Source organism: Lepidochelys kempii, chromosome 3 (genome assembly GCF_965140285.1).
Source record: "Lepidochelys kempii isolate rLepKem1 chromosome 3, rLepKem1.hap1, whole genome shotgun sequence".
NCBI classification, from domain to species: Eukaryota; Metazoa; Chordata; order Testudines; family Cheloniidae; genus Lepidochelys; species Lepidochelys kempii.
This window is the reverse complement of record NC_136382.1, coordinates 95,174,713-95,198,286: the sequence shown is the minus strand read 5'-3', so window position 1 is coordinate 95,198,286 and position 23,574 is coordinate 95,174,713. Positions and strand designations below refer to the sequence as shown.

At 42.3% G+C, this 23,574-nt stretch overlaps 1 protein-coding gene across 4 annotated transcripts in view; it reads right to left on the bottom strand.

Annotated features, from left to right (window-relative positions):
- Positions 1-8,572, bottom strand: part of CLVS2 (clavesin 2) — a 54,599-nt gene extending 46,027 nt beyond the window's left edge. The window contains exons 1-2 of one of the 4 annotated variants that reach the window (XR_012158040.1): positions 7,986-8,572; positions 6,546-6,919 (exon numbers count right to left, since the gene is read on the bottom strand). Coding sequence is in view for 3 of the 4 variants with exons in the window: in XM_073337199.2 (XP_073193300.1) it covers positions 6,546-6,919; positions 7,986-8,021 (410 nt within the window). In the remaining variant the exon portion in view is untranslated. Of the gene's footprint in view, positions 1-6,545 lie in introns of all 4 variants that reach the window. The other 3 variants (XM_073337199.2, XM_073337196.2, XM_073337197.2) reach the window with 3 other exon arrangements.
- Between the last annotated feature and the right edge of the window lie 15,002 nt (positions 8,573-23,574).

The window sequence follows — 23,574 nt, the reverse complement described above, 5'->3', positions numbered from 1 at the left end:
TGAACTGTTTAAGTATTGCTAACCTAAAATGTGTTTCTCATGGGATTACATTTATTTTGACCTTCTCTCTCTCTAATTTCATTTACCCTCTTTTTATCCTCTCTCCTTATTCCAATCTTTCTTCAGTCTCCTCTATTCATTGCAGATTGATAAATACACACACGTTCATTCCTTACAGCCCCACCCCTTTCCTGTTTTATGTTTTCCCTTTATTAATTGTTGTCTCTTTCCTGACCACTCCTTTTCTTTCTTGATTCTCTCTTCTTCTTTCTCCCTTTCCTCCCTATTGCTTGCCTGCTCTCTCCTTTTCTTGTCATCGCCCCAATCAATGCTTCTTCCTCCCCAGATCCTATGAAAAAACCCTTGACTTTGGTGCTGCACTGGTCAAGCATTGTTCAAAAACAGGTGCACTAGTCTAAATGTATTAAGCTCTAGTTACATAAAAATTTGACATCAAAAGTATTATATAAAGAGATGCAAAAAGAAAGCTAACTAATGGGAATTTTGAGACTTGGCTGATATTTTAGTGTTCTGCGTACCCCCAATTTTACAATTTTTTTATATACAATTTCTTTGATTTCCTTGGATTTATAAAAGCCTCCGTAGGTGCCCATCCTACCCCCTGGGTTGTACTGCTAAGATCCATGTGCAGTGTTCAGATAACTTTCAGTTTAACTAGAGAAATGTCACAAAGCAAAAACGAAAAGTAGCATCAACTGCAAGCATTAGCACAAAATATAACTGGAACGAGATGAGATTTGTTGCAGTTGCTAGTTGTTAACTACTGCCATTGTACAGCGTGAAAGAAAGAAGCCATCATTTTATTCCACCGATCTGTACTGTTACAGCCATTGGCCAGCTCAGTGTGCGTGCTAAGTAGCATGTGCCCATTCTTCACAGCAAGACCCAAAGACTCCAGCAGATTAAGTTATTTTGACCTCCAGGCCTTTCAGCTTTCAGGGTGTTTGTTTATTGAGGGGACATTGAGTGCTTTATTTTCCTCTGACCCCAGTTTTCCAATTACTGCGACAGTGGTTTCAGGTGAGCAATGTGCATTGTGTCTGATTTGCTATGATGTATGGCTTTACAATAACCTAGAGCTAACCTGCACCCCACTGCTGGAGAAATAAATCCTGTTTTATTAATGGCTGACAGTCACACTTTTTCATATAGCCTCTCACATGACATACAGTAGCTAGTAGTGTGTAACTAATTCTTTTAAATAATCTAGAATTCACTAGTAACTGTATTTATTGCCTCCTATTTATACAACCATGATTTATACAATACTGATACGTTTTTCTAGGCTAAAAGTAACAAAGCTGGAAACAGGTGATCATGTACTGAATGAACACTGTGGGCTAGGTTCACAAAAAGCATCACAACGTCCAATTTTTAGGCACCTAGGAAATCACTGAGATACACAAGGCCTGAGTTAGGCGCCCAGGCTTTATGTGCAATGAATGGAGAGAGACAGATACCTAAGAATATAATTCAAAAAACAAGCAAGCTAGGCAGCTCCTTGCCTAAGCCAACCAATGGGAGATGCTGAGGAGAGGGGTGTGTCCTAAACTTCACTCCCTCACAGAATTCAGCACCTACAATATAGGCTGGAAGGAAGCAGCTCTCTTGGCATGGGATTCTCAGATGTGAACCCTTGCTTAGAATTAGGTGCATATGGCATTTTTTGCAAGAAGTTGGGGTGGGGTGGAGAGGAGGAGGAAGAAGAGCAACCATCCTGTGCCCTGGCTTCATCCTCATGCAACAACTGAAACTAGAAAGAAGACAGCTAGATCACTGGTAGCAGAAGTCTTATGTCAAATCAAATCACCTATGTCAGATGTTTTTAACATCTTATGCCAGAGTTATGTGGGAAGCAAAGTAGAGTTTCTTTGCCTTTACCATAGCATCTGTCAAATCTTGCATCAGCTAATTCCCATTTGTTTTGAATAGCAGACAGTCTGGTTCCTCTGAGATGTCGCATTAGCTCTATGGCTGACGTGAGTCCCTACCATTATGAGGAAATTTTGTGTGGATTCAGTCTGCTTCTGTGGATGCAAAGTGGTCTCCACTTGAGTTTAGGTCAGTGTAGCTTCCTGAGGTACTAGATGTGTTGGGAATATAATCATACCACAACCTTTTAGAATCATGTCCACCCTGGCTGGTGAAGGCTTCCATTAAAGAAGCTCTTGTAAAGTCACTGCTCCAAAAAAAAAATCACTTCATTCAGTCTCTAGCATCTAGTATCTAGTTAACCAACAATGGTAGATAATTTTAGAAGGTTTTGGCAAGACAACTCAACTACAAGAGATGCCTCAGATCTCCTTGACTCTTGTCAATCTGGGTACAGGTGTGGGTACTGACAAAAGAGGAGACCTCATAAAAGTCAGCTAAAGTTAAAAATCTTTTGTTTTATGTCTATTGTGTTAGCACCCAGAAGCCGCAATCAAGATCAAAAAGCCTACTGTGTTAGACGTTGTACAAAGCATAGGGAAGTATAGCTTTTGCCCCAAAGATCTTACAGCTTTGATCTTTTGGATTTGCCATTAATACCCAGAGTAACAAACTTCTATTATAGTGTTTTCATTAATTATAATTCATATTTTAAAAAAATATATTATTTCACACATAGACTGACCTTAATATCCAAGTAGTGTTACTATTTATTTGCATAATTATTTTGACATTTTGTTCAACTCATCGCTTCAAAAATCTACTTGCTAACTCATCTGGTGACTAGGGAGTCGCAGAGTAGGATGAGCCTTTAATGTTTGAGGAATTTAAGCTGCCATTTAAAAAAGTTTCTAACCCATGTGGTTGTGAAAACAGCCTTTTGAATGTGAACCCGTGCAGTGTCTTGTTCCTGAGTCCTCAACAGACCGCTCCAGTGCCTTTGATTCAGCTTATAGATTTCCCCAGGGGACAGCAGAGTAAAATTAACAAGTCTGGTCAATTTCACCGCTGATATTCAGAACCCTGCAGACAGCTGTGAAACTGACAGGAATAATGCCAATTTTATTCTGCCATTCTTGGGAAAGCTCTGAGTGATAGTTGAAGCAAACATTAGTGGTAGTTATCTAGGAAGATATTCCAAAATACCCACAAAGGGTAGTGGAGGATGAGGATACAAAAAAAAAGCCCTCACCCACTGCAATAGCCAGAAAATTTTTGGAAGGAGTAAGATAATAGAGATCCTTGCTCCCAACAATCAAAAGGCTATGCCTGGGGGGTGCGGGAGGAGAAGACAATCTCCCTTCCAGCAACCAGTTGGAAGCATAAAATAGATAAATTATACACCTATTATCCAAATGTAATCATATACCTCATATTAATCAGAAGTTAATATGAAAGATTGAGCCCTATGTACAACCCAGGCACAGCCCCTGGTAGGAATCCCATCACCTTTTCCCTACCCAACTGCTGAGAGAAGTGGTGGACTGCTCACTAAGACATTCCCCTTAATCCTTGCACTAGAACCTCACCCCATCTTTTTTATAGGTTTCTGGTTTAGTCTTTCAGACTGTAGGGCATCTGGTAGAGTTTTCAGGCCCTGCTTTAATTTAGTGAATGTAATGTCTTGTTTGGCACATGGGCTTGTTTTCTCATAGGAATGTTTTGTTTCATTCTTTTCCTATTCCTAAGTCCTTTAATTGGTTTGATGGTAATTGGAACTATATAAATGACTGTTGATGCTATATAAATCCTCTGATCTGTGGCTGTTATTCATTTTAAAAAAACAATTGTCACTTTTTAGTTGGAACTGTTAATATGTTGGCTATAATAAATTGCACACATATGATAAATTATATTTATTGGCTTGTAGCGCACTGTTAATTTAGTCAAGAAAGTATGCAGGAAATTCACTGATTGAACAGAAGCTTTTGAAAAGTCTTGTTATAAGTAAAAAGCACACTGGTTTGCGTACTGTTAACGCATTAAGGGCTTAATCAATGTGAGAGACGGGTGCATAGCACCACTCAGGATCAGGCACTAAATGAATATCAGGTCAGCTGCATTCGTGGGGAGGCAGTGCAGTCCCTTGGATGGGATACTCGCCTGGGAGTCAGGAAATCTAAGTTTTATTCCCAGATCTGCCACTGACCTGCTGTGTGACCTTCAGCAAGTCAATTCCCCTTTCTGTACCTTTGTTCTCCTCCCTTTGTCTGTCTTATCCCTGTGGACAAATAACTCTCTCTTTAGGGCAAGGACAGTGGGATTTCAATCTCAGTTGGGGTATCTCAGTCACACTACGACTGTAATATAAATAATAATGTGTTCAGTTAAACTTACATAAAATTGTAATTATGTTTTGTCTTTTTAATATTCTCCCAGATGATCTCATGTAATTTAAATCAAATAAGAACACATCTCACTATTAATACAGGAGAATAAACCCACTCTTGCCACATTAAAAACAAGTGATTAACAAGTGCTATTTTTTTGTACTTTGACTAAGAACTAGTGCTCTGCGTATTTCCACATAAAACTTATTTTACCAGAGTGCAATTATGAAGAAGAAAATTGATCATACTCGAGACAGGCCAGACTAGATTGGTGAGAGAATTTCATCATAGCAGAAGTACAACTTCAAAAAGATGTCTAACTTGTCATGTCCTTCCACTTATTCCTGTCATTTTGCTCTTTCTTTTAGGATATTACCAGCTTCTTAATTTAAGAAAAGGCTTGAGGTTGTCGTTACAGGGTAAGGAGCTATAGTGACGTAACTATTTATTATTATTATTGTGGCAGTGCCTGATCCTGCAACCTTTGCACACATCAATAGTACTTGCTCTCTTGGGTAACCTTAGTGATTTTAATGAGATTACTCGCAGGAGTATAGTTTGCAGGAGTGGGCCATAAATAGTTCGCACCTAAGGAATCCATGAATAGATCTGTATTGAAAGTTAAACAATGTTTAAACTGCCTGTAATTTGAAGGCTATAGGTGATCCACCAATAACAGAAGGAAATTATGTATAGCATCCCCAGTGATGCATTTTTAAACCAATTTCCCCCCCCCCACAGAACACGCTGCCCGTTGCTCACATACCCGGCCTTGATAATAATACACAGCACTTGCATGAGCTCACTAAGCCATCCTCACGCCAGAACGGACCACAGTCAGTTTTAGGGCCCTTGGAGCCTCATTCAGTTTTGAAACCTTGCGGCAAAAAACTTGTATAAAGACCCCTCCCATCTCACTGATAATTTCACCAAGGAGACCGTCAGATGCAGAGTAGGAGAGGTGAAGGGAAGAGATGTTTAACATCAGTCTGACACATACATAATTAGATGGTTCAGTAACTAATCTTGCCTTCTCTGGCTGAGGAAAAGTAGTCAGAGCCTGAGCTTCATGTGCGTCCAGACTTTTCAGTTCCTCTTCAGAAATGGGAATTAGCCCTGAGCTGGAAGAGCATTGTGGGTATTACTGATATGCAAATGAGCACTACCAAGCAGCCCTCTCTTTCATTACTTGAGATGTATTGTGTGCTTAAGCAAAAGGAGCTGAGACAAGATCTAATAAATATTTGTCAGGCCAGTTGGACAAATTATCTGTTTTGCCTCTTTTAAATGCATCATTATTTCAGCTGGGGAAGAGGCAGAGGAATGTAAATCAAGGAGCATGTCCTTTGCCTAATCCATCAATAAGGGAAAAAGGAGTCCCTATCCTCCGCCCTGAATATACAGGGCAGTGCACAGAGGGAGCTTTAAGTCAAAATGTGTCATCGCTATTTCCTTTTTCCTGCTCCATGCTGCGGTCCAGTCCTGCTGTGTGTAAAGCAGGGTGTGTCCCTATTGCCCTCCCCATCATCCTGTAACTACTGGATTTCATCAGTGGTGGGGGGAGGTTTCAATCATAAAGTCATAAAGTTTAAGGCCAGAAGGGACCACCAGATCATCTCAACCTTCTGTATATCACAGGCCACCACCAACACTCAGCACCTACATGCTAAACTCAACAACTGAAATCAGACCAAAAGCATTACAGCCCAAAGGAGACTAGACTGTTCTGTGCCACAGGAGGGACTTAGGTGCACCAGTGTCCAAGGCCCCTGCAATGGCAGGGAAATGATTAAGGAAGATACACCCAGATGATCCTGGCACATGATCTGCACCCATACGCTGCAGAAGGTGATGGCCCGCCAATGTCACTACCTATCTGACCTGGGGGAAAATTCCTTACAGGTACCACATATGGTGATCAGTTAGACCCTGAGCACATGAACCAGCCAAGCACCTGAGAGAGAAAATGCTTGGTGCCATCTCACAGCCTTTGCTCACCCTGTCCAAAGTCTCATCTCTAGCTGTGGCCATTCCTGATGCTTCAGAGGAAGGAGATACAACTACCACCACCCCAAAAAAACCCAGAATACACTGGGAGGAAGAGTCCCTTCCTGACCCTGGCTGGTGGCCAACTGAAACCCTGAAGCATGAGCTTTTAGGACCATAAGATATGCAGTCCAATGGCGGTGGGTGGGTTAATGAATGAGTGCATCTCAGCCAGGTGGGAAGGGGCATGTGTTAGAGTCTGGGCTCAGTATTTACCTGCTCTGGTCCCAGTTGGCAGCAAACAGGACCAGGATCTTCCTTCCATAGTGGTCAAGGTTGGCCAGCCCGCCGGGGAAGCCATCCTTCAGTGCCTGCTTGATGCCAGGGTCAGTGGCCTTGAAGCTCTTGAACATGTCCAGGTTCTGCTGCCGGTACTCAAAGTACTGAGCCAGCAGGCGGAATGCCTCGAAGTGCTGAAATTTCCTGGCTCTCAGGAAGCGTAGAATGAAGGCATCATCTGTGCGGAGGAAGCCAATGTCTGGCCGAGTGATCACCATGTCCCGCACCTCCTGGATGTCCTGGTGCAGGGTATCCGGGTTCTCATTCAGCTCCAGCCGGGCTTTCTCCAGCGTCTCTGGGGACAGACCTGCCTGCAAATGAGTCATAGTGCTGCTCCCTCCTCTGTCGCTGCTAACTGTGCTCCTTTCCCTTACAGGATGCACCCCCACACAACCCCAAAAGGCTGATGCAGTTGTTCCTTAGAACATGTACCCCCCTCCCTAAATCTCCCCACAACCTGCTGCTCCTCTTCCTTGTAGAATGTATCCCCTAGCCCCAGCAACCTGCTGCTCCTGTCCCTTATGAGACCCCTCTTCCACCTGGCAAATAACCGTTCCCCCAGAACCCCAATAGCCTGATGCTGCAGTCACTGTAGAGAGAAAAGCCAATATAACAATAACACCACGCCACACACAAACACCCTATTGCTGCAAATCACTATGGGAAGAAGCCCAGCAACAGCTAGTAATAATAATTAATAAAGTGGATCCCCAGCAGAGTTTCCAGGAAGGGGGGAGGGTTCTTTCCCCCAGAAGACCCAAGTTTGCCCCTTTGGTTAAGTAGGCATTTTATCGGTGTAATAAAAAGCTGCAGTTGTGGTGGTTTTTTAAGAGCCACATGATCACAGAGAGCGAGTCCAAAAAGCAGGATGAAGGACTCTCTCTGGATTTGGGATGAGGTTTTTATCCCTCCCCCGTGCAAACAGTGATCTCACCCCTGATGCTGCAGTCACTAGAGAAACAACACCAATAATAATAAATAATAATAATAATAAATAAATAAATTAAATAAAGGTGGTGCCTCAAACTGAGAGTTCCCGGTAGAGGTTGCTTTCCAAAAGAAGGACCATTTATTTAAGACCAAGGACTGCCATGGTTAAGAGGCATTTTTCTTTGATTTAAAAAGAAAAGGAAAAAAGCTACATGTCGTTCGTTTGCTGGTCTATATTTAAAGATCCTCTTGAGCGCAGACAAGGACTCCAGAAAAAAACTGCCTATGGCTTGGGGTGGGCTTTTTCCTTCTCCCCACCTACGTACACAGCGATCTCAGATGGTACCCGCAGGATCTGGTGCTGGTTGTTGTATTTCCCCCACCCCCGCTCTATTATTTTATTTATTTTTCTTTTTTTTTTTATCTCAGCCAGGTCTTCCCACGCACCGCACGCCGCCTCGGAGGGACTGGTCTCCAGCCCATCCTCCTCCTTCTCCCGGACGGCTGAATTCAATCGCTTTGCAAAACGCACGGTACTTAGCAGCAAGGAAAAAAGGGCTGGGAAGACAGCTCGCCAGGCAAACAAAAACCTAGGCAATGCGGCACCTCCCGGCATCCATCAGCAACAGCAGCTCCTCTCGCCGGCAAGCCCGGAGCTAGGCAGCTGGGAGGAGAGGCAGAGTCGCCGAGCCCGGAGCCCGGAGCCCAGGACCTGCGGCGGAGCCCGGCTGGTGTCTGGCCGGGGCGATGCTGCGGCTCCGCTTGCAGAGAGCGCGGGCTCCGCGCCGCCGCCGCCGCCGCCGCCTTTGTGTTGGGCTGGAGCAAGCCGGCGGCTTCTTGTGCGGCTGCTGCGGCTCTGCCTCGTGTTCAGTGCGCGGCTGCTGGCAGGTTTGCGTCAATCAGGGCTCCCTAGGCGGCTGCTGCCGGTGACTCCAGCTCAGATCAGCCCCTCTCTCGCTCACGCCCTTCCCCCTGCTTGCTGTCCGCGGGAGAAAGAGAAAAACCCACAGAGCAGCCCCCAGATCGCTCCAGCCCATGCCCCCGGTTCCCCCCTGCACCTGCTCCCCTGCCCCTCCTTGGGCCACCAGCAGGCCTCTTGCAATGGAATATTTATATTTCGGCAGCTGAGAAACGCCCCCCTGCCCTCCCTTTCCCCCAACCCATCTAGTCCTTCCCACTCTTTTGTGTACAGAGAGCCGAACTGCAGTGGAATTAGCAGCTATTGTTGATTTCGATTCATATTGACACTCATTAGTGTCTAGTTCCTACAGGAACCATCCCTCTTCTAAATGCATTTGAGATACTACAAAAAAACAAAACAACCCCCACACATTGGTGGCTTTGGGTTATTAAAAATGCATTTGCGGCAGGAAAGTTTAGAAGAGAAATCCAGAACTACTTGGCAGTGTGTATGGGATGGAGAAAGGGGGTTCAGCAATGGTAAATTATAGCAGCCCCTGTGACCCTCTAATTGTAAATTCTTTAATTCAGAAACACACAACTGCTGGGGAAACCATTGACCCTTTGTGGAGAATGATTCTTGCTTGTTCTCAGCCTAAAAGTGACTTCTGATGTATTTGGAAAGTTCAGTAAAATTCAGATTGGCCAGTTTTGAGACATTTGAACATGGTTTTCTGTTAAGATTTTTTTTCAATGATGATTTGCACTCTGACAACTCAAACACGGCTTCTTTTGACTGTGGTTTTCTGATTATAGAAATACACAGAAAAACCACAATCCCAAATTAGGCCTCAATCCTGCAAATGCAAATCTCTTTGAATCCTTTCAGATTACTGACATTTCTAAAATTAAACACATGCATATATCTTTGTAGGATCAAGTCCTGGTTGCAGTGCCAGAATTTTGTTTTTCTTCTTTATCTGGCTGTTTCTTTTGGTTTTATACTCCAGTTATACTCACTCCTTTTTGGTTGAGTTTTCTGAAAACAGAAATGTTAAGGGAAAAGAGCCTCCATTTAATTAAAATAAATAAAACTCCCAGTTTTCCTTGAGCTACAGGCCATTCCTCTTTGAATTCATTATATTACAAAGGAATACTCTGCTTCTTAAAATTGGATTTAGCCCTTAGTGAAGACTACTGTCTTTCCCTGGTGTCTTTCACCATGAGCTTGCACTTCTTACTCAGGCTAAACTCCTAGCTCTAGCTCCTTAGCATTGCAACACCTAACTCAATTCCCAGCCCTTAGTTAGGTGCTGTAGCTCCCTACACAATGCACAGGCAGGTTAGATGCCTATGAATGGGATCCACAAAAGCCAGCAGGATGAGCATGGATTTGCCTAAATTAGCCAATAGAAAATGCTAAAGAGAAGGGTGTGGTCTAAGGCCTCTTTCCTCAAAGGAAGTTAGGTGCATAAATCGGGGTTGGAAGAAAACTCCTCCCTCTGCTTGGACTACACAGCTATGAACCCTCTCCTGGAGTTAGTTGCCAAAGTCCTTTTTTGCAACAAAACAAAAACACACAAAAACAGACAAACAAAAAAAAACCCAAAGAAGTAGATGCACCCTTCTAACCTTTAGCCTATCAGTTAGAGCACTCCCTTAAGCTGTAGAAGACCCAAATTCAAGTCCCTGTTCCAATGACTACTTACACAAAGTGGAACAGTTTCAAAAGGAGAGACTGAGAGGACATAGCCCAATAGCTTGTGCACTCAGCTAAGAGGGGGAACTATGGGTTCATATCCAGTCTCCACATCTGGCAGAGATAATAATTGAACCTGGTTCTCCCACATGCGGGTGACTATACTAACCACTAAGCTACAACTTATAAGGAGGTATTAGTACTCCCTCTTCCTATGCCATTTTGTGCAAGGTTTGATCGGTTAGCCTCTAAACACACCTACTGTATTGGGCCCCACAGTTGAGATAGATAAGGAATGCCTAGTTTGAGGATCCCACCAGGGTTTAGGAGTGAGCTAGTTGTCCAGGCAACAGGACTGAGGTGCCTATGTGCATGCCCAGCTGCAGATGTTTAGGTACTTAAGGGACTTTAGCAGCAGAAACTTAGGCTCCTAGGGACTTTAGGCACCTACCTGGTTAAGTAGCAGCTATGCCATGGTTTTGAGGAGCTACATTTTGGACTTGTGTGCCTAAATCCCTTTGTGAATCTAGCCCCCCACTGAAGCTAATGTGAGCTTTGCTTAAGAAAGGAGTGCATGACTGGGCCCTTAGTATGCAAATAAATTTTATTAAGCTTTAAAAGTCATTGGGTGTGCATGAAAGACTACAACACGTACATAGTTCTTTTACCCAATCCAATATTACACTGTTTTCTTTGCAAGATTATCCAGTTAAAAATCCAAAACTTAAAGAGGTACAAAGGCAAAAGAGGAAAAGCAATGGAAAGGATGGTAAGGGCAAGGAGAGAGGCCCAGACCTACGAAAGGTGTTTAAGTGGCAAACTTCCATTGAAATCAAAGGAAATTAGGAGCCTTAACAGCTCTGTGAATCTGAGCCAGATTCAGATTTTCCTGAGCTAGTGAAAAAAGTGATCTAAATTACCCCAAAAACCCACCCAAAATTCTAAATTAAATCAATTTCCCCCAATCAGTTAACCAAATCCTCTATCCAGTGAACAAATAGCACTCAGATACTCAAAACATACTCATCACTGTGTAAAGAAACAGGTAAACATAGAAGTATATACAGTGAACAGCAATGATAACACCTTTCTCAGTAAACCAACGCAGGAGTACAGGAATGTGATGAGTGCCCCAAACTCCCATCCAAGTCAACACAAGAAGAAGTTATTCAGCACCTTGTAACATCAGGCCCATTATGCACACTAGTTGCGACCTATCATAAGAAAACACCACATTTTGTAAAATATCTATTTTTTGCAATGGCAAACACCCATACATCAGTGGTCCCTACTATCCTGGTTTTCACCATTCCTGTATCTAGATACCAGAGTAGAGCTGATTGAAAAACAGAAGAAAATTGCTACAAGTGTTGAATATTTTGAAACATTTCAATTTTTTTTAAAAAAGAACTGATTTAGAAATTTTTTGCAAATTTTTTTCCTAAAAATTTTCAATAATTTGGAGCTTTTCAGTTTCTTTCCTCACTTTCTCCTCTCTCAGCCCACACCCCCTTGATCCCTTTTTCTATTTTATCACTGAAAAAGAGGCAGGGGGTAGGGGAAAAATCAGTGAGGGGGGGAGGAGACAGAGAAAACAAAAATGGTTTTGATTTTTGTCCAAAAAAAAATTCCCAGAACAAAAAATGCTCTGTGAGCATTTCATTTTTAGCAAAGGCCCTTTTTCTATTTAAAAAATTGTCATTCAAAAATTTTCAACCACTCTATACCACAGTAAAGTGCAATTCACAAGCTTCCTGTTATAAGCATTTTGATAAAAATCTGTGAATTGTACAGACAAAGACCGAAATGTCCTCAAAATAACTGAAACAGATGGCCCTTCCTGGACTGAATGGATCCAGAACAGGGACATTAAGAAAGATGCACATAGCTGGGCAGCCTGAAACCAGAGGATGCTTAAAGAATACAGCCTTGGACATGTTCTCCTTGAGCCAGATGGGCCACAGCAGGGGCTCACGGTGACAGTGCTTTTGTGTTATTTTCAATTCTTGTATATAAAAATGTGAAAGGTTTGTTCTAAAATAAATGAGTTGCTAGAAGCAATAAGGGATTTTACTGTCATCTGAAAGCAGATTTACCAACCCATTTAAAATAGCGTAATGAAGAAACATGTGTTTTCCAATGTCACCCAACCTAAACAGTAAGAAAAACAGAGCCAGCAGTGTAGTTAAATGTAACATATTGATGGCATGATGTAATTTATTTATTATGCATCCCTACTTTTCCCTCTGTAAAATGGTACGGGTGAATAAATCCATTATGTAAATCTAAGCCTATTTCCTGTTGCATTTATAAACTATTATTTTTCCTTGATGCTTTTAGAGTCACTTTAGCCCCAAACTTCGTACAATTAAAAATTAGGATCACAACAGTTCTACAAGTACTACAAATCAGTTACCAGATTTGAAACAAAAATAAGTCAATTAAGCAGAGGTTCTTACTGAAGATGTCTTCAGAGATGCTAATTCTCATTTAGAATGAAATTGTTTAACAAAATTAATATACAGAGGAGTGTAGGAGCTGTAACAAGAATGTAAGAATGTGTAACTAGATAAAAGAAATAATGGATGGGCTTATAAGGAAGTAATTACACCAGGGGTTCCTTGATGCCTTTTCCCTCTGTGGAAAGGGATCAAGGCTTTCGGGCCGTTCCTACTGCTGCAAGTAAGTAATTCTAAGTTTTAGAAGCAGCAGCATTTCTGCTCCTGATTTTACCATAGTGCAGCTACACACATAAGGCCAGATTTTCAAAAGAGCTCATCTATCAGGCACCAATAAAGTCCTGATTCAGCAATGCAGGTAAATCTAAGCTTAATTTCTAGCAAGTGAGTAACTAAAGTCCATTTATTCATGTCTGAACACTGGTGACATCACAGCAGAATTTTCAGATGCCTTCACAGACTCAGCAGCTGATCTCCAAGTGATCCACCACACACTGTCTATCTATCTCATTGCTGGTATTTCCCTACTATGGTGACTCACCACCATTCCTTCCATGATAACTTTCTCAAAGTTGTTTCCATCTGATGTGACCAAAGTATATAAGTTTGCGCCTGTTCATTTCCAAGAGCATAGTTTGCTTCTCTCCAGTAATATTTCTAACGTTTGGTTCTTTTCCATCCAAGACATATGCAAGAGTTTTCAACAGCACCACATCTCAAAGTCTTCTATTTTCTTCTTGTCAGCAGCATTAGTTTCCAAAAATTCACATCTATAAGTCGCTATGGAAAAAATTATGCTTTTGACATGTCAAACCTTTGTAGATTTAAAGATGCCACAGTTTTTCAATACTTCCATAAGGGAGGCCATGGCTCAGCGAGACATCCCTAGTCTTCTAATTTATTTGGCCCAGCCTCCTTGGTTGGATATGTATGATAAATAATTAAATTCGTCTACTGGCTCTACAGCTTGGCCGTTAATTGTGATGTTTGCTTGCATCCTGTTATTATTGAGCTTGTCTAAAAAATGTATTTAATTTTCACCACGTTCAGATAGCCCATTTCATACATATGCTTTAATCTATGCTTATTCAGCTAAGCACTTGAGCATGTGCTTACAGTTAACTACATGCCCATGTGCTTTGATCAGGGATTAACGGTAACATTTGCAAAAGTGCCTAAATGACTTTGGAATCTAAACTCCATTTTCAAAAACAATTTAGGAATTTAGGAGTCCAAGTTTCATGAAAGTCAATGAGAGTTAGGCTCTGAAGTGCCCAAAACACTTTTGAAAATAGGACTCAGGTTCTGAAGTCATTCAGATGCTTTTTGAAAAATTGACCCTAAGTGGCCAGATTTTCAAAAGTGCTCAACACATTTCCATAGTCTTAGAGGATACAAGGGGTGGCACCAGACCCAAACTTCACAAGTAAAAATAAATATTCCACTCTGCCAGGCACAACAGAAACAGAAAATCTTCCAGAGGTTAATTTTAGGTTGGAACAATTAATCTGTCATGTAAAAAGTGCATGTCTGCCAGTCTGAGGTAATACTGGAAGAGAAGATTAAATCAGGGCCAAATTTAGGGGCAGGCCACCCAGGTGACCACCTGGGGTATGGGGGCTTGGGTCCCCCAGTCTTCGGTTGCTGTTTTAGTTGTTAGTGACAAAAGGGAAAATAGAATGTTTGAAATAAAATGTTTCAGGTATTCTGCGTGTGGATTCATTCGTCACTAACCACCTAGAATGTTCTGGACCTTTGTAGAATCGCATGGAACCTTCCAGACTTTCTGAGAACTACATTTTCCCTGAACCTCCTAGAAGATTGTCAGCCATGCCCTCGCAGATATAAGGGGCAGGGTGTTGCCAGTCAGTCCGTGAGATGTAAGAATGAAATGAAGTGAAGTGAGAGCCCAGCTGCGATATTGTAAAACTTGGGTAATTGTGAAAGTGTACTTGTGTATTAAGACTTGAAGAGTGAAAGTAGTGACTAATAAAGGCATACCTAACGAGACGCCAGAGATATCTATCAAATCCCTTTTTATGCAATAGTATAAAAGAAATAATGTTACTTCTTTTGCCATTCTTAACAAGTAATGTTTGATGATTTTCTAAGACTGGGGAAAATAGACCTTTGCTCTCCCCAATACCACCTGTCTTCCCCCATAGAAAATAAAAGATGCCCCTGAAGAAGACTTCAAGAGCTCAATATAGCAAAAAGCTCAATTGCAATCTAGTCAGCAGCAAGGGGCAAATTTGATGGGAATAATATCTGAAACAGAACAACATAGACCACGCTTCAGGCAGTAGCAATCTTCCCAGTGCAGAAGAAATTGAGGAGTGAAGCGTAAGTTATGAAAGTGATATTGAAAGCCCTATAACTGAGGAATCAGAGTAGCAGCCGTGTTAGTCTGTATTCGCAAAAAGAAAAGGAGTACTTGTGGCACCTTAGAGACTAACAAATGTATTTGAGCATAAGCTTTCATGAGCTACAGCTCACTTCATTGGATGCATTCAGTGGAAAATACAGTGAGGAGATTTATATACACAGAGAACATGAAAAAATGGGAGTTATCATACACACTGTAGCTCATCTTAAGTGATCACTCTCCTTACAGTGTGTATGATAATACACCTGCTGATTGGGTCCCCACATGTGACTTTGGTGGCCAAATGCCTATCTTCCCAGGTTTGTTCATTGTTCTGGCACTTAGGTTGGAGATCGGTGACCAGATGCCTAGAGGGAGGCAGCACTGCATGTGGTTAGGCAGGAGATAGAAGCCTGGGAGACTTAAGTGAGGCTGTGTTGCACAGGTCCAGAGGCAAAAGCTTAGGCACTGAGTAAGTTTAGTGCCTACAAGGTTAGGCAGTTGTTAGGCAGGAGTCTTGTGGATTGCAGTGGTGCCTGAAAATGGGACTTAGGTATCTCAGTGCCTTTGTGAATCTCACCCCCAACTGCCCAGTTTGTTCAGGCAAATGTTGCTTGCTGGTGCAGCTTTCAGGGCCTGCTTGAAGCCATTTTGAAAGTTAGCCTTGACCTCTCTGATCCTAATACTTACGGAACCACAACACTTCACACTGTGACTTCTTACATTCATGAGCCCTATACGCTGATACAGTGGAAAACAACAAGGAGTATCAGCAATTAACTTGATACAGTGGCTGCCATTAAAAAGTCAGTATTTATTAGTAGTTACCACACTCCTATTTCAGTTACTTCCTGTTGGGTAAGGAATACGGAAAATTGTGCACTCTCACATACTGCTGGCAACTGGTGGTTTATAAATAGAAAATGCATACCTGGCTGAAATGACCAGTGCCATTAATATGTCTCAGTGAAGGGCTTCAAAGCATGCATGACAAAGAAGAGCTACAGAAGAGGATCCATGCTATGGCTACTACTGCAGGGAAGATAATGAAGCAGCAGGCCAACGCTCCATTTTTTGAAGGTGAGGTTTGAGTATTTGAGACAGGCCTACAGGCTCAGTCCTGATGGCAAAACATTAAAATGACCGGTGATTGCTAAGTAATGCATTCCCTGTGTTATCAAAATTAAGGATTTCATCTCTGAGTTGTGATCCCTTGTTTCACTGTACACTCACCTCCTTTTCACTTGGACGTTGCAACTTAAACTTACTGGGCCACTCTTGTGAACTGTTGACCTATCAGAGACAGTCGTACCACTAACATATTCTTCTGCCCGAGGAGCTATTTCAAAAGCAGCACTGGCTCCATAATAGTAGAAGCGATGGCAGCAGCAATACCTGTAAAGAGCTGCTTTCATGAAGCCATGTGACTTCTATAACAACTTTTCAGAACTTACATCATTATGAACAATGCTACAGATTTTTACATGACAGTAGATGGGGCTTTTTATATTAATCATAGATATGTAGGACTGGAAGGGACCTAGTCATCTAGTCCAGCCCCCTGGGCGGAGGCAAGACCACCAACAAATACATGTAAAGCTACTGATATATGTACCTTTTCGAAAGAACTCATAACAGCAGCAAGGATGAGCACTCCTCTGCTGACTCCAGGCCTGATACAGTGTCCACTGAAGTGGGTCTCGGATCAGGTCCTTACTGCAGATATTTCTCCAGCTTACTGGAAGGAGCACTTGGAAACAGATTTGTGTTTTGGAAGTAGCAAAATCAATCAGGAGTCAAGGAACCCACAGACCACTTTCCCACCATTGAAAATTAATGTTTGTGTTTGCATTTTAAACTAATCTTAGGTCAGAAAAACAGTCTCCTCCTCAAATGTGTCCTCTTGTTTTTCTTTTCTTTGTCTTCATAGATTTATGTCTGACAACCTTCAGCTGACACGGAGGTGTATACAGAGAACCCAGCAGAAAGAAATTCACAAAGAAAAGTGAAAGGTGATTCCAAGAGATGACACAGTCCTGTTAGTTCTGTCAAAATAATTTGTTCTTTGGGTATTTATTCCACTGTTCCTGTCAGTTTCAGATTGGTGGCTTGGGCTTTTTACAGAAGTCCTTGTCAGAATAATAGAAACAAAATTATAGAAAAGGAAACAAGGGAGACAATCCTAAAAATGTCTCAAGTTTAATTGTAAAACTGCATTTTTGGTATGTATTGGTTTGGTTTGTTTGTTTTTTCTGCCAGTCTCAAACTGACAACTTGATGTTATGACAGCAGAGGTAACAGAAAAAGAGAGGGAAAGTCTTGTGAAGAGATTTTTTCAAAGGCACGAACTGGAATTAAACTTTCAAAGCAAGTTGGGTGCCTAACTGCCTTTTTGCCTTTGAAACTTTCCCCTGAAATCATAGGTTAGTGGGTTTTTTTTAAAAATCACTAAAAATGCATACAAGAGCCATATTCCCCGGTGAACGAGGTTGTGACATATGGCTAGAAAGGGTTAAACATTCTGCAAAATAAATAACTCTCAAAAGACATGTGGGGTGATAATGTTTGCGTTTTTGTGTATTTACATATGTCTGAGTAGGATCCACAGTATAATCAACAGTCCCTGTCTATGGTGTATTCTGATAATTCAGAGATCAAAAGAACATCCTAGCATTTAAATGAATTGTAAACATGGGATATCTCTGTATTCATCTCTCTTTGAGATGTATTGCAAATAATCTGTGAATGGTGGAGGAACAAGTAATTTACCTTATGTTAATTCTATAGCTAAGTACCAATGATGGACCTCCTTCAAAGTCATGCTAATTACCTTTTGAACTCCAACTTGTCGAAAAGAACATGAAATTGGATAAAAGATCCTTGGGTCCTGATTCTGTTATCTCAGATCTGCTTAGGCTTCATCAGGGGAAGTTTGAGTCTCAAGATTGAGGTCCTAATTATGCTGGTACACCCTGAATATGATATTTGGACATTGGACTATAATCAATGAACTATTTCTAAAAGAACTCTTTGCAACTACAAAGCTTACCATCCCTGCTATGGCTCTGCACCTAAATGAATTAAACTCATGTTTGTATGTATATTGCTCTTTTAACCATACTCTCTCTCTTTTCTTTTTTAATAAAGTTTAAGTTAGTTAATGAGAATTGGCTGCAGTGTGTATTTGGGTAAGATCTGGAATATTCAATAACCTGGGAGGTAATGTGTCCAATACTTTGGGACTGATAGAATCTTTTCTTTTATATGATGGAATAAGATATACAGAAATTTTCATCATATTTGATGTGGGTACCTGGTTGGTGGCCTGAGGCTGGATCACTTTAAGGGAACTGTGTTGTTTGGATTTCTGAGTAACCAGTAAGGTAATAAAGAAGCTGTTTTATGTTGTCTTGGTAAATTTAAAACAGCATATTGGAATATCCACCAGCTTTATGGGGCTGTCTGCCTCAATCTTTGCAGTTCACCGTACTTGAGTAAGCATAGCTGGCCCCCACTAGGACCCCGGTCACAAGGCTTTCCTCAAAAATTCAAAAGTGCAAATGACATGCATACACTGTCCAGATATGCTAATCATCTACAAGCACTAAAGGTGTAAATAGCAAGGAGGAAGAGGACTTGATAGGGTGCCTCAAGGAGCTATAACTAGGACCTTGTTTACACTACCAGGGTAAATCCAACCTTAATTACACTACTCCAGCTGTGTGAATAACGGAGCTGGAGTCGACATAGCTTAGGTTTCTTCACTGCGCTGGGTTGATGGGAGACACTCTCCCGTTGACTTACCTTAATCTTCTCGGGGAGCTGCAGTACCGGAGTCAACCAGAGAGCGCTCTTCCATTGATTTAATGGGTCTTCACCAGACTCACTAAATTAACACCCGCTGCATCAATTGCAGCAGCATCAATCTCTCCGGTAGTGAAGACAAGCCCTAGGATTGATGTAATTTAATAAAGCCAAAGAACATTTGGGCTGAAAACTCAAGAAATACTTCTTGACAGTTAATGAAATAGTCTCCCCAAGGGATGTGGCAGAAGTCCCCCATTGCTTAGGATATTTAAAACTAGACTGGACAAAGGACTAGAAAATTGTGAAGAAAACCATGCTACACTTGGTAGGAAATGGGCTATAAGAGGAGTTCTTAACTATTTTGTTGTCTGGACCATATTTTAATAGTGATGGGATTGTGAAGCTGCTCTATACCTCTTAGTGATCACACATACCACCGCTACTCCTGTGCAAACTGTCTCCCCACTTTCAGTTGCATAATGTCCACCTGCTAGCTACAGCAACTGGTTATATGGAAAAGTGATATTAGGAAAACATATGGACTTTTAGGAATCTTTTAATTTACTTAACACTGGAAACAAGAAGGAGAGCCAGGAACATGAGACCATCCACAAGCATTCTGTCAATCAACCACGGTCCAGGGACCATAACTTGAGAACCACCAGGTTATATGGTCCAATTCCTTTTAGACTTCTTTGGTTCAAGAAAGTACTGTACCGTTTTGGCAGTGAATATGCCTTATTAATACATGAGTTAGAGATAACTGCATAATTCAAGTGTGGAAAAGCAATGAGTAAGTAGTGCTTGGATATCTATGATACATGGAATGAAAGGATATATTATTACCACAGCCATACACAAAGTACTCTCTTTATATGACTGTGATAGGGTGTCCACCCCACACAAGACCTGAAGGGCAAATTAGGCCAATTAACTTACAGGTTGCACCTGCAGGAAAACCAGGGAATGCTAAAGCCTAATTTCTGACTAAGTCCACCTGCAGGAGGAGCTGGCCAGGGTTTATAAAGAGAGGAAGTTGGCAGTAGATGGTGGCTGCAGTGAGGAAGCCTGCAGTCACACTCTCTGATATAAGGGGGAAAGTAGGAGCCCAAGAAAGGCAGAGTAAGAAGCAGTCCAGGGAAGGAGCAGTAAGGTCTGAGAGGGATAGACCTAAACTGCTGGTTTGAGGGTCAGTGGACTGGAATCCAAAGTACAGGGCAGTCAATCTAAAGTGGTGCAGTCAGCACAGAGGAGATGGAGACTGCCTGAGACTTTGAGGAAGGAGACTCTGATAATACCCCAGAAGGGGAGGATGATATGGACTTGGCCAGATAGCTAAGCCTTGAAGGAATCATAGAGTCATAGAATCATAGAATCTCAGGGTTGGAAGGGACCTCAGGAGGTCATCTAGTCCAACCCCCTGCTCAAAGCAGGACCAATCCCCAATTAAATCATCCCAGCCAGGGCTTTATCAAGCCTGACCTTAAAAACTTCTAAGGAAGGAGATTCTACCACCTCCCTAGGTAACGCATTCCAGTGTTTCACCACCCTCCTAGTGAAAAAGTTTTTCCTAATATCCAACCTAAACCTCCCCCACTGCAACTTGAGACCATTACTCCTTCTCCTGTCCTCTTCTACCACTGAGAATAGTCTAGAACCATCCTCTCTGGAACCACCTCTCAGGTAGTTGAAAGCAGCTATCAAATCCCCCCTCATTCTTCTCTTCTGCAGACTAAACAATCCCAGTTCCCTCAGCCTCTCCTCATAAGTCATGCGTTCCAGACCCCTAATAATTTTTGTTGCCCTTCGCTGGAATCTCTCCAATTTATCCACATCCTTCTTGTAGTGTGGGGCCCAAAACTGGACACAGTACTCCAGATGAGGCCTCACCAATGTCGAATAGAGGGGGACGATCACGTCCCTCGATGTGCTGGCTATGCCCCTACTTATACATCCCAAAATGCCATTGGCCTTCTTGGCAACAAGGGCACACTGCTGACTCATATCCAGCTTCTCGTCCACTGTCACCCCTAGGTCCTTTTCTGCAGAACTGCTGCCAAGCCGTTCGGTCCCTAGTCTGTAGCGGTGCATTGGGTTCTTCCGTCCTAAGTGCAGGACCCTGCACTTATCCTGATTGAACCTCATCAGATTTCTTTTGGCCCAATCCTCCAATTTGTCTAGGTCCCTCTGTATCCTATCCCTGCCCTCCAGCGTATCTACCACTCCTCCCAGTTTAGTATCATCCGCAAATTTGCTGAGAGTGCAATCCACACCATCCTCCAGATCATTTATGAAGATATTGAACAAAACCGGCCCCAGGACCAACCCCTGGGGCACTCCACTTGACACCGGCTGCCAACTAGACATGGAGCCATTGATCACTACCCGTTGAGCCCGACAATCTAGCCAACTTTCTACCCACCTTATGGTGCATTCATCCAGCCCATACTTCCTTAACTTGCTGACAAGAATACTGTAGGAGACCGTGTCAAAAGCTTTGCTAAAGTCAAGAAACAATACATCCACTGCTTTCCCTTCATCCACAGAACCAGTAATCTCATCATAGAAGGTGATTAGATTAGTCAGGCATGACCTTCCCTTGGTGAATCCATGCTGACTGTTCCTGATCACTTTCCTCTCATGTAAGTGCTTCAGGATTGATTCTTTGAGGACCTGCTCCAAGATTTTTCCGGGGACTGAGGTGAGGCTGACTGGCCTGTAGTTCCCAGGATCCTCCTCCTTCCCCTTTTTTAAAGATGGGCACTACATTAGCCTTTTTCCAGTCATCTGGGACTTCCCACATTTGCCATGAGTTTTCAAAGATAATGGCCAATGGCTCTGCAATCACAGCCGCCAATTCCTTTAGCGCTCTCGGATGCAACTCATCCGGCCCCATGGACTTGTGCACGTCCAGCTTTTCTAAATAGTCCCTAACCACCTCTTTCTCCACAAAGGGCTGGCCATCTACTCCCCATGCTGTGATGCCCAGTGCAGCAGTCTGGGAGCTGACCTTGTTAGTGAAGACAGAGGCAAAAAAAGCATTGAGTACATTAGCTTTTTCCACATCCTCTGTCACTAGGTTGCCTCCCCCATTCAGTAAGGGGCCCACACTTTCCTTGGCTTTCTTCTTGTTGCGAACATACCTGAAGAAACCCTTCTTGTTACTCTTGACATCTCTTGCTAGCTGCAGCTCCAGGTGCGATTTGGCCCTCCTGATTTCATTCCTACATGCCCGAGCAATATTTTTATACTCTTTTTATACTCTTCCCTGGTCATATGTCCAACCTTCCACTTCTTGTAAGCTTGTAGGAGAGACACGTCAGTTCTTGTAGGAGAGACACTTCAGTTCCTGATGAGTGAGAGAGGGACTGCAGTGTGAGTGACTGAGGCAACAGGCTGAGCGACTGCTGGACAGGGTGCAGACAGAAGTGAGAATTCCACAGATGAACCACAAGGAGGTGCTGCAGAGCAATGAGTAGCATGACTCCATTACAGCCACACAACACAATCATTTGTGACTTGGTTATTGTTCTCTTCTCTTTTAGTTGTAAGTTTCCTTGCAGCAGTGATAGTTACAAATGGGGATAGACTGAGATTTCCACTCATAGTTACTTAGAAAGAGGCCAGTTAGACTATTAGCAAAAAGGAAAAAGATCTCTCTTAGGTGAGAAAAAGTGTCTTCAGGCTGGACTTTTGTATTGCAAGCACATAAATACATCTAGATGATCTTAGCTGGTTCTTAGCAGCTCTCATGGCCCATTAACCATATTTCGCCTTTGCATCTCAGTACAGATAATTGTTATACAAGTGTTAACGGGTTCCACCAAGCAAACTGTGTAGGTTAACACAAGCTCTAAAACAATTGGAGATTTGGCAGAGAGCAAGAGAGGAATGTATTACTTTGAAAACAATACTGTTTTCAATTTGTATAGTATTCTTGGGATTTTCTCAGCAAACACTACTGCAGAAGGCAGTATACATTGTGAGAGGCAGGGGGTTAACACACTTTGTAATGACAGGTTTCAGAGTAGCAGCTGTGTTAGTCTATATCCGCAAAAAGAACAGGAATACTTGTGGCACCTTAGAGACTAACACATTTATTTGAGCAGAAGCTTTCATGGGCTACAGCCCACTTCATCAGATGCATAGAATGGAACATATAGTAAGAAGCTATATATACATACAGAGAACATGAAAAGGTGGAAGTTGCCACACCAACTCTAAGAGGCTAATTAATTAAGATGAGCTATTATCAGCAGGAGAAAAAAGCTTTTGTAGTGATAATCAAGATGGCCCATTTCAGATAGTTGACAAGAAGGTGTAAGGATACTTAACATGGGGAAATAGATTCAATTTGTGTAATGACCCAGCCACTCCCAGTCTCTATTCAAGCCCAAGTTCATGGTATCTAGTTTGCCATGGACACAAATCTGACATCAGGAATCATAACATTCAAAAACCAGTAGGAGAACACTTCAACCTCTCTGGTCACTCAGTAACAGACTTAAAGATGGCAATTTTGCAACAGAAAAGCTTCAAAAACAGACTCCAATGAAAGAAAAGGAGTACTTGTGGCACCTTAGAGACTAACCAATTTATTTGAGCATGAGCTTTCGTGAGCTACAGCTCACAAAAGCATATGCTCAAATAAATTGGTTAGTCTCTAAGGTGCCACAAGTACTCCTTTTCTTTTTGCGAATACAGACTAACACGGCTGCTACTCTGAGACTCCAATGAGAAACTGCTGAGCTGGAATTAATTTGCAAACTAGATACCATTAACTTGGGTTTGAATAGAGACTGGGAG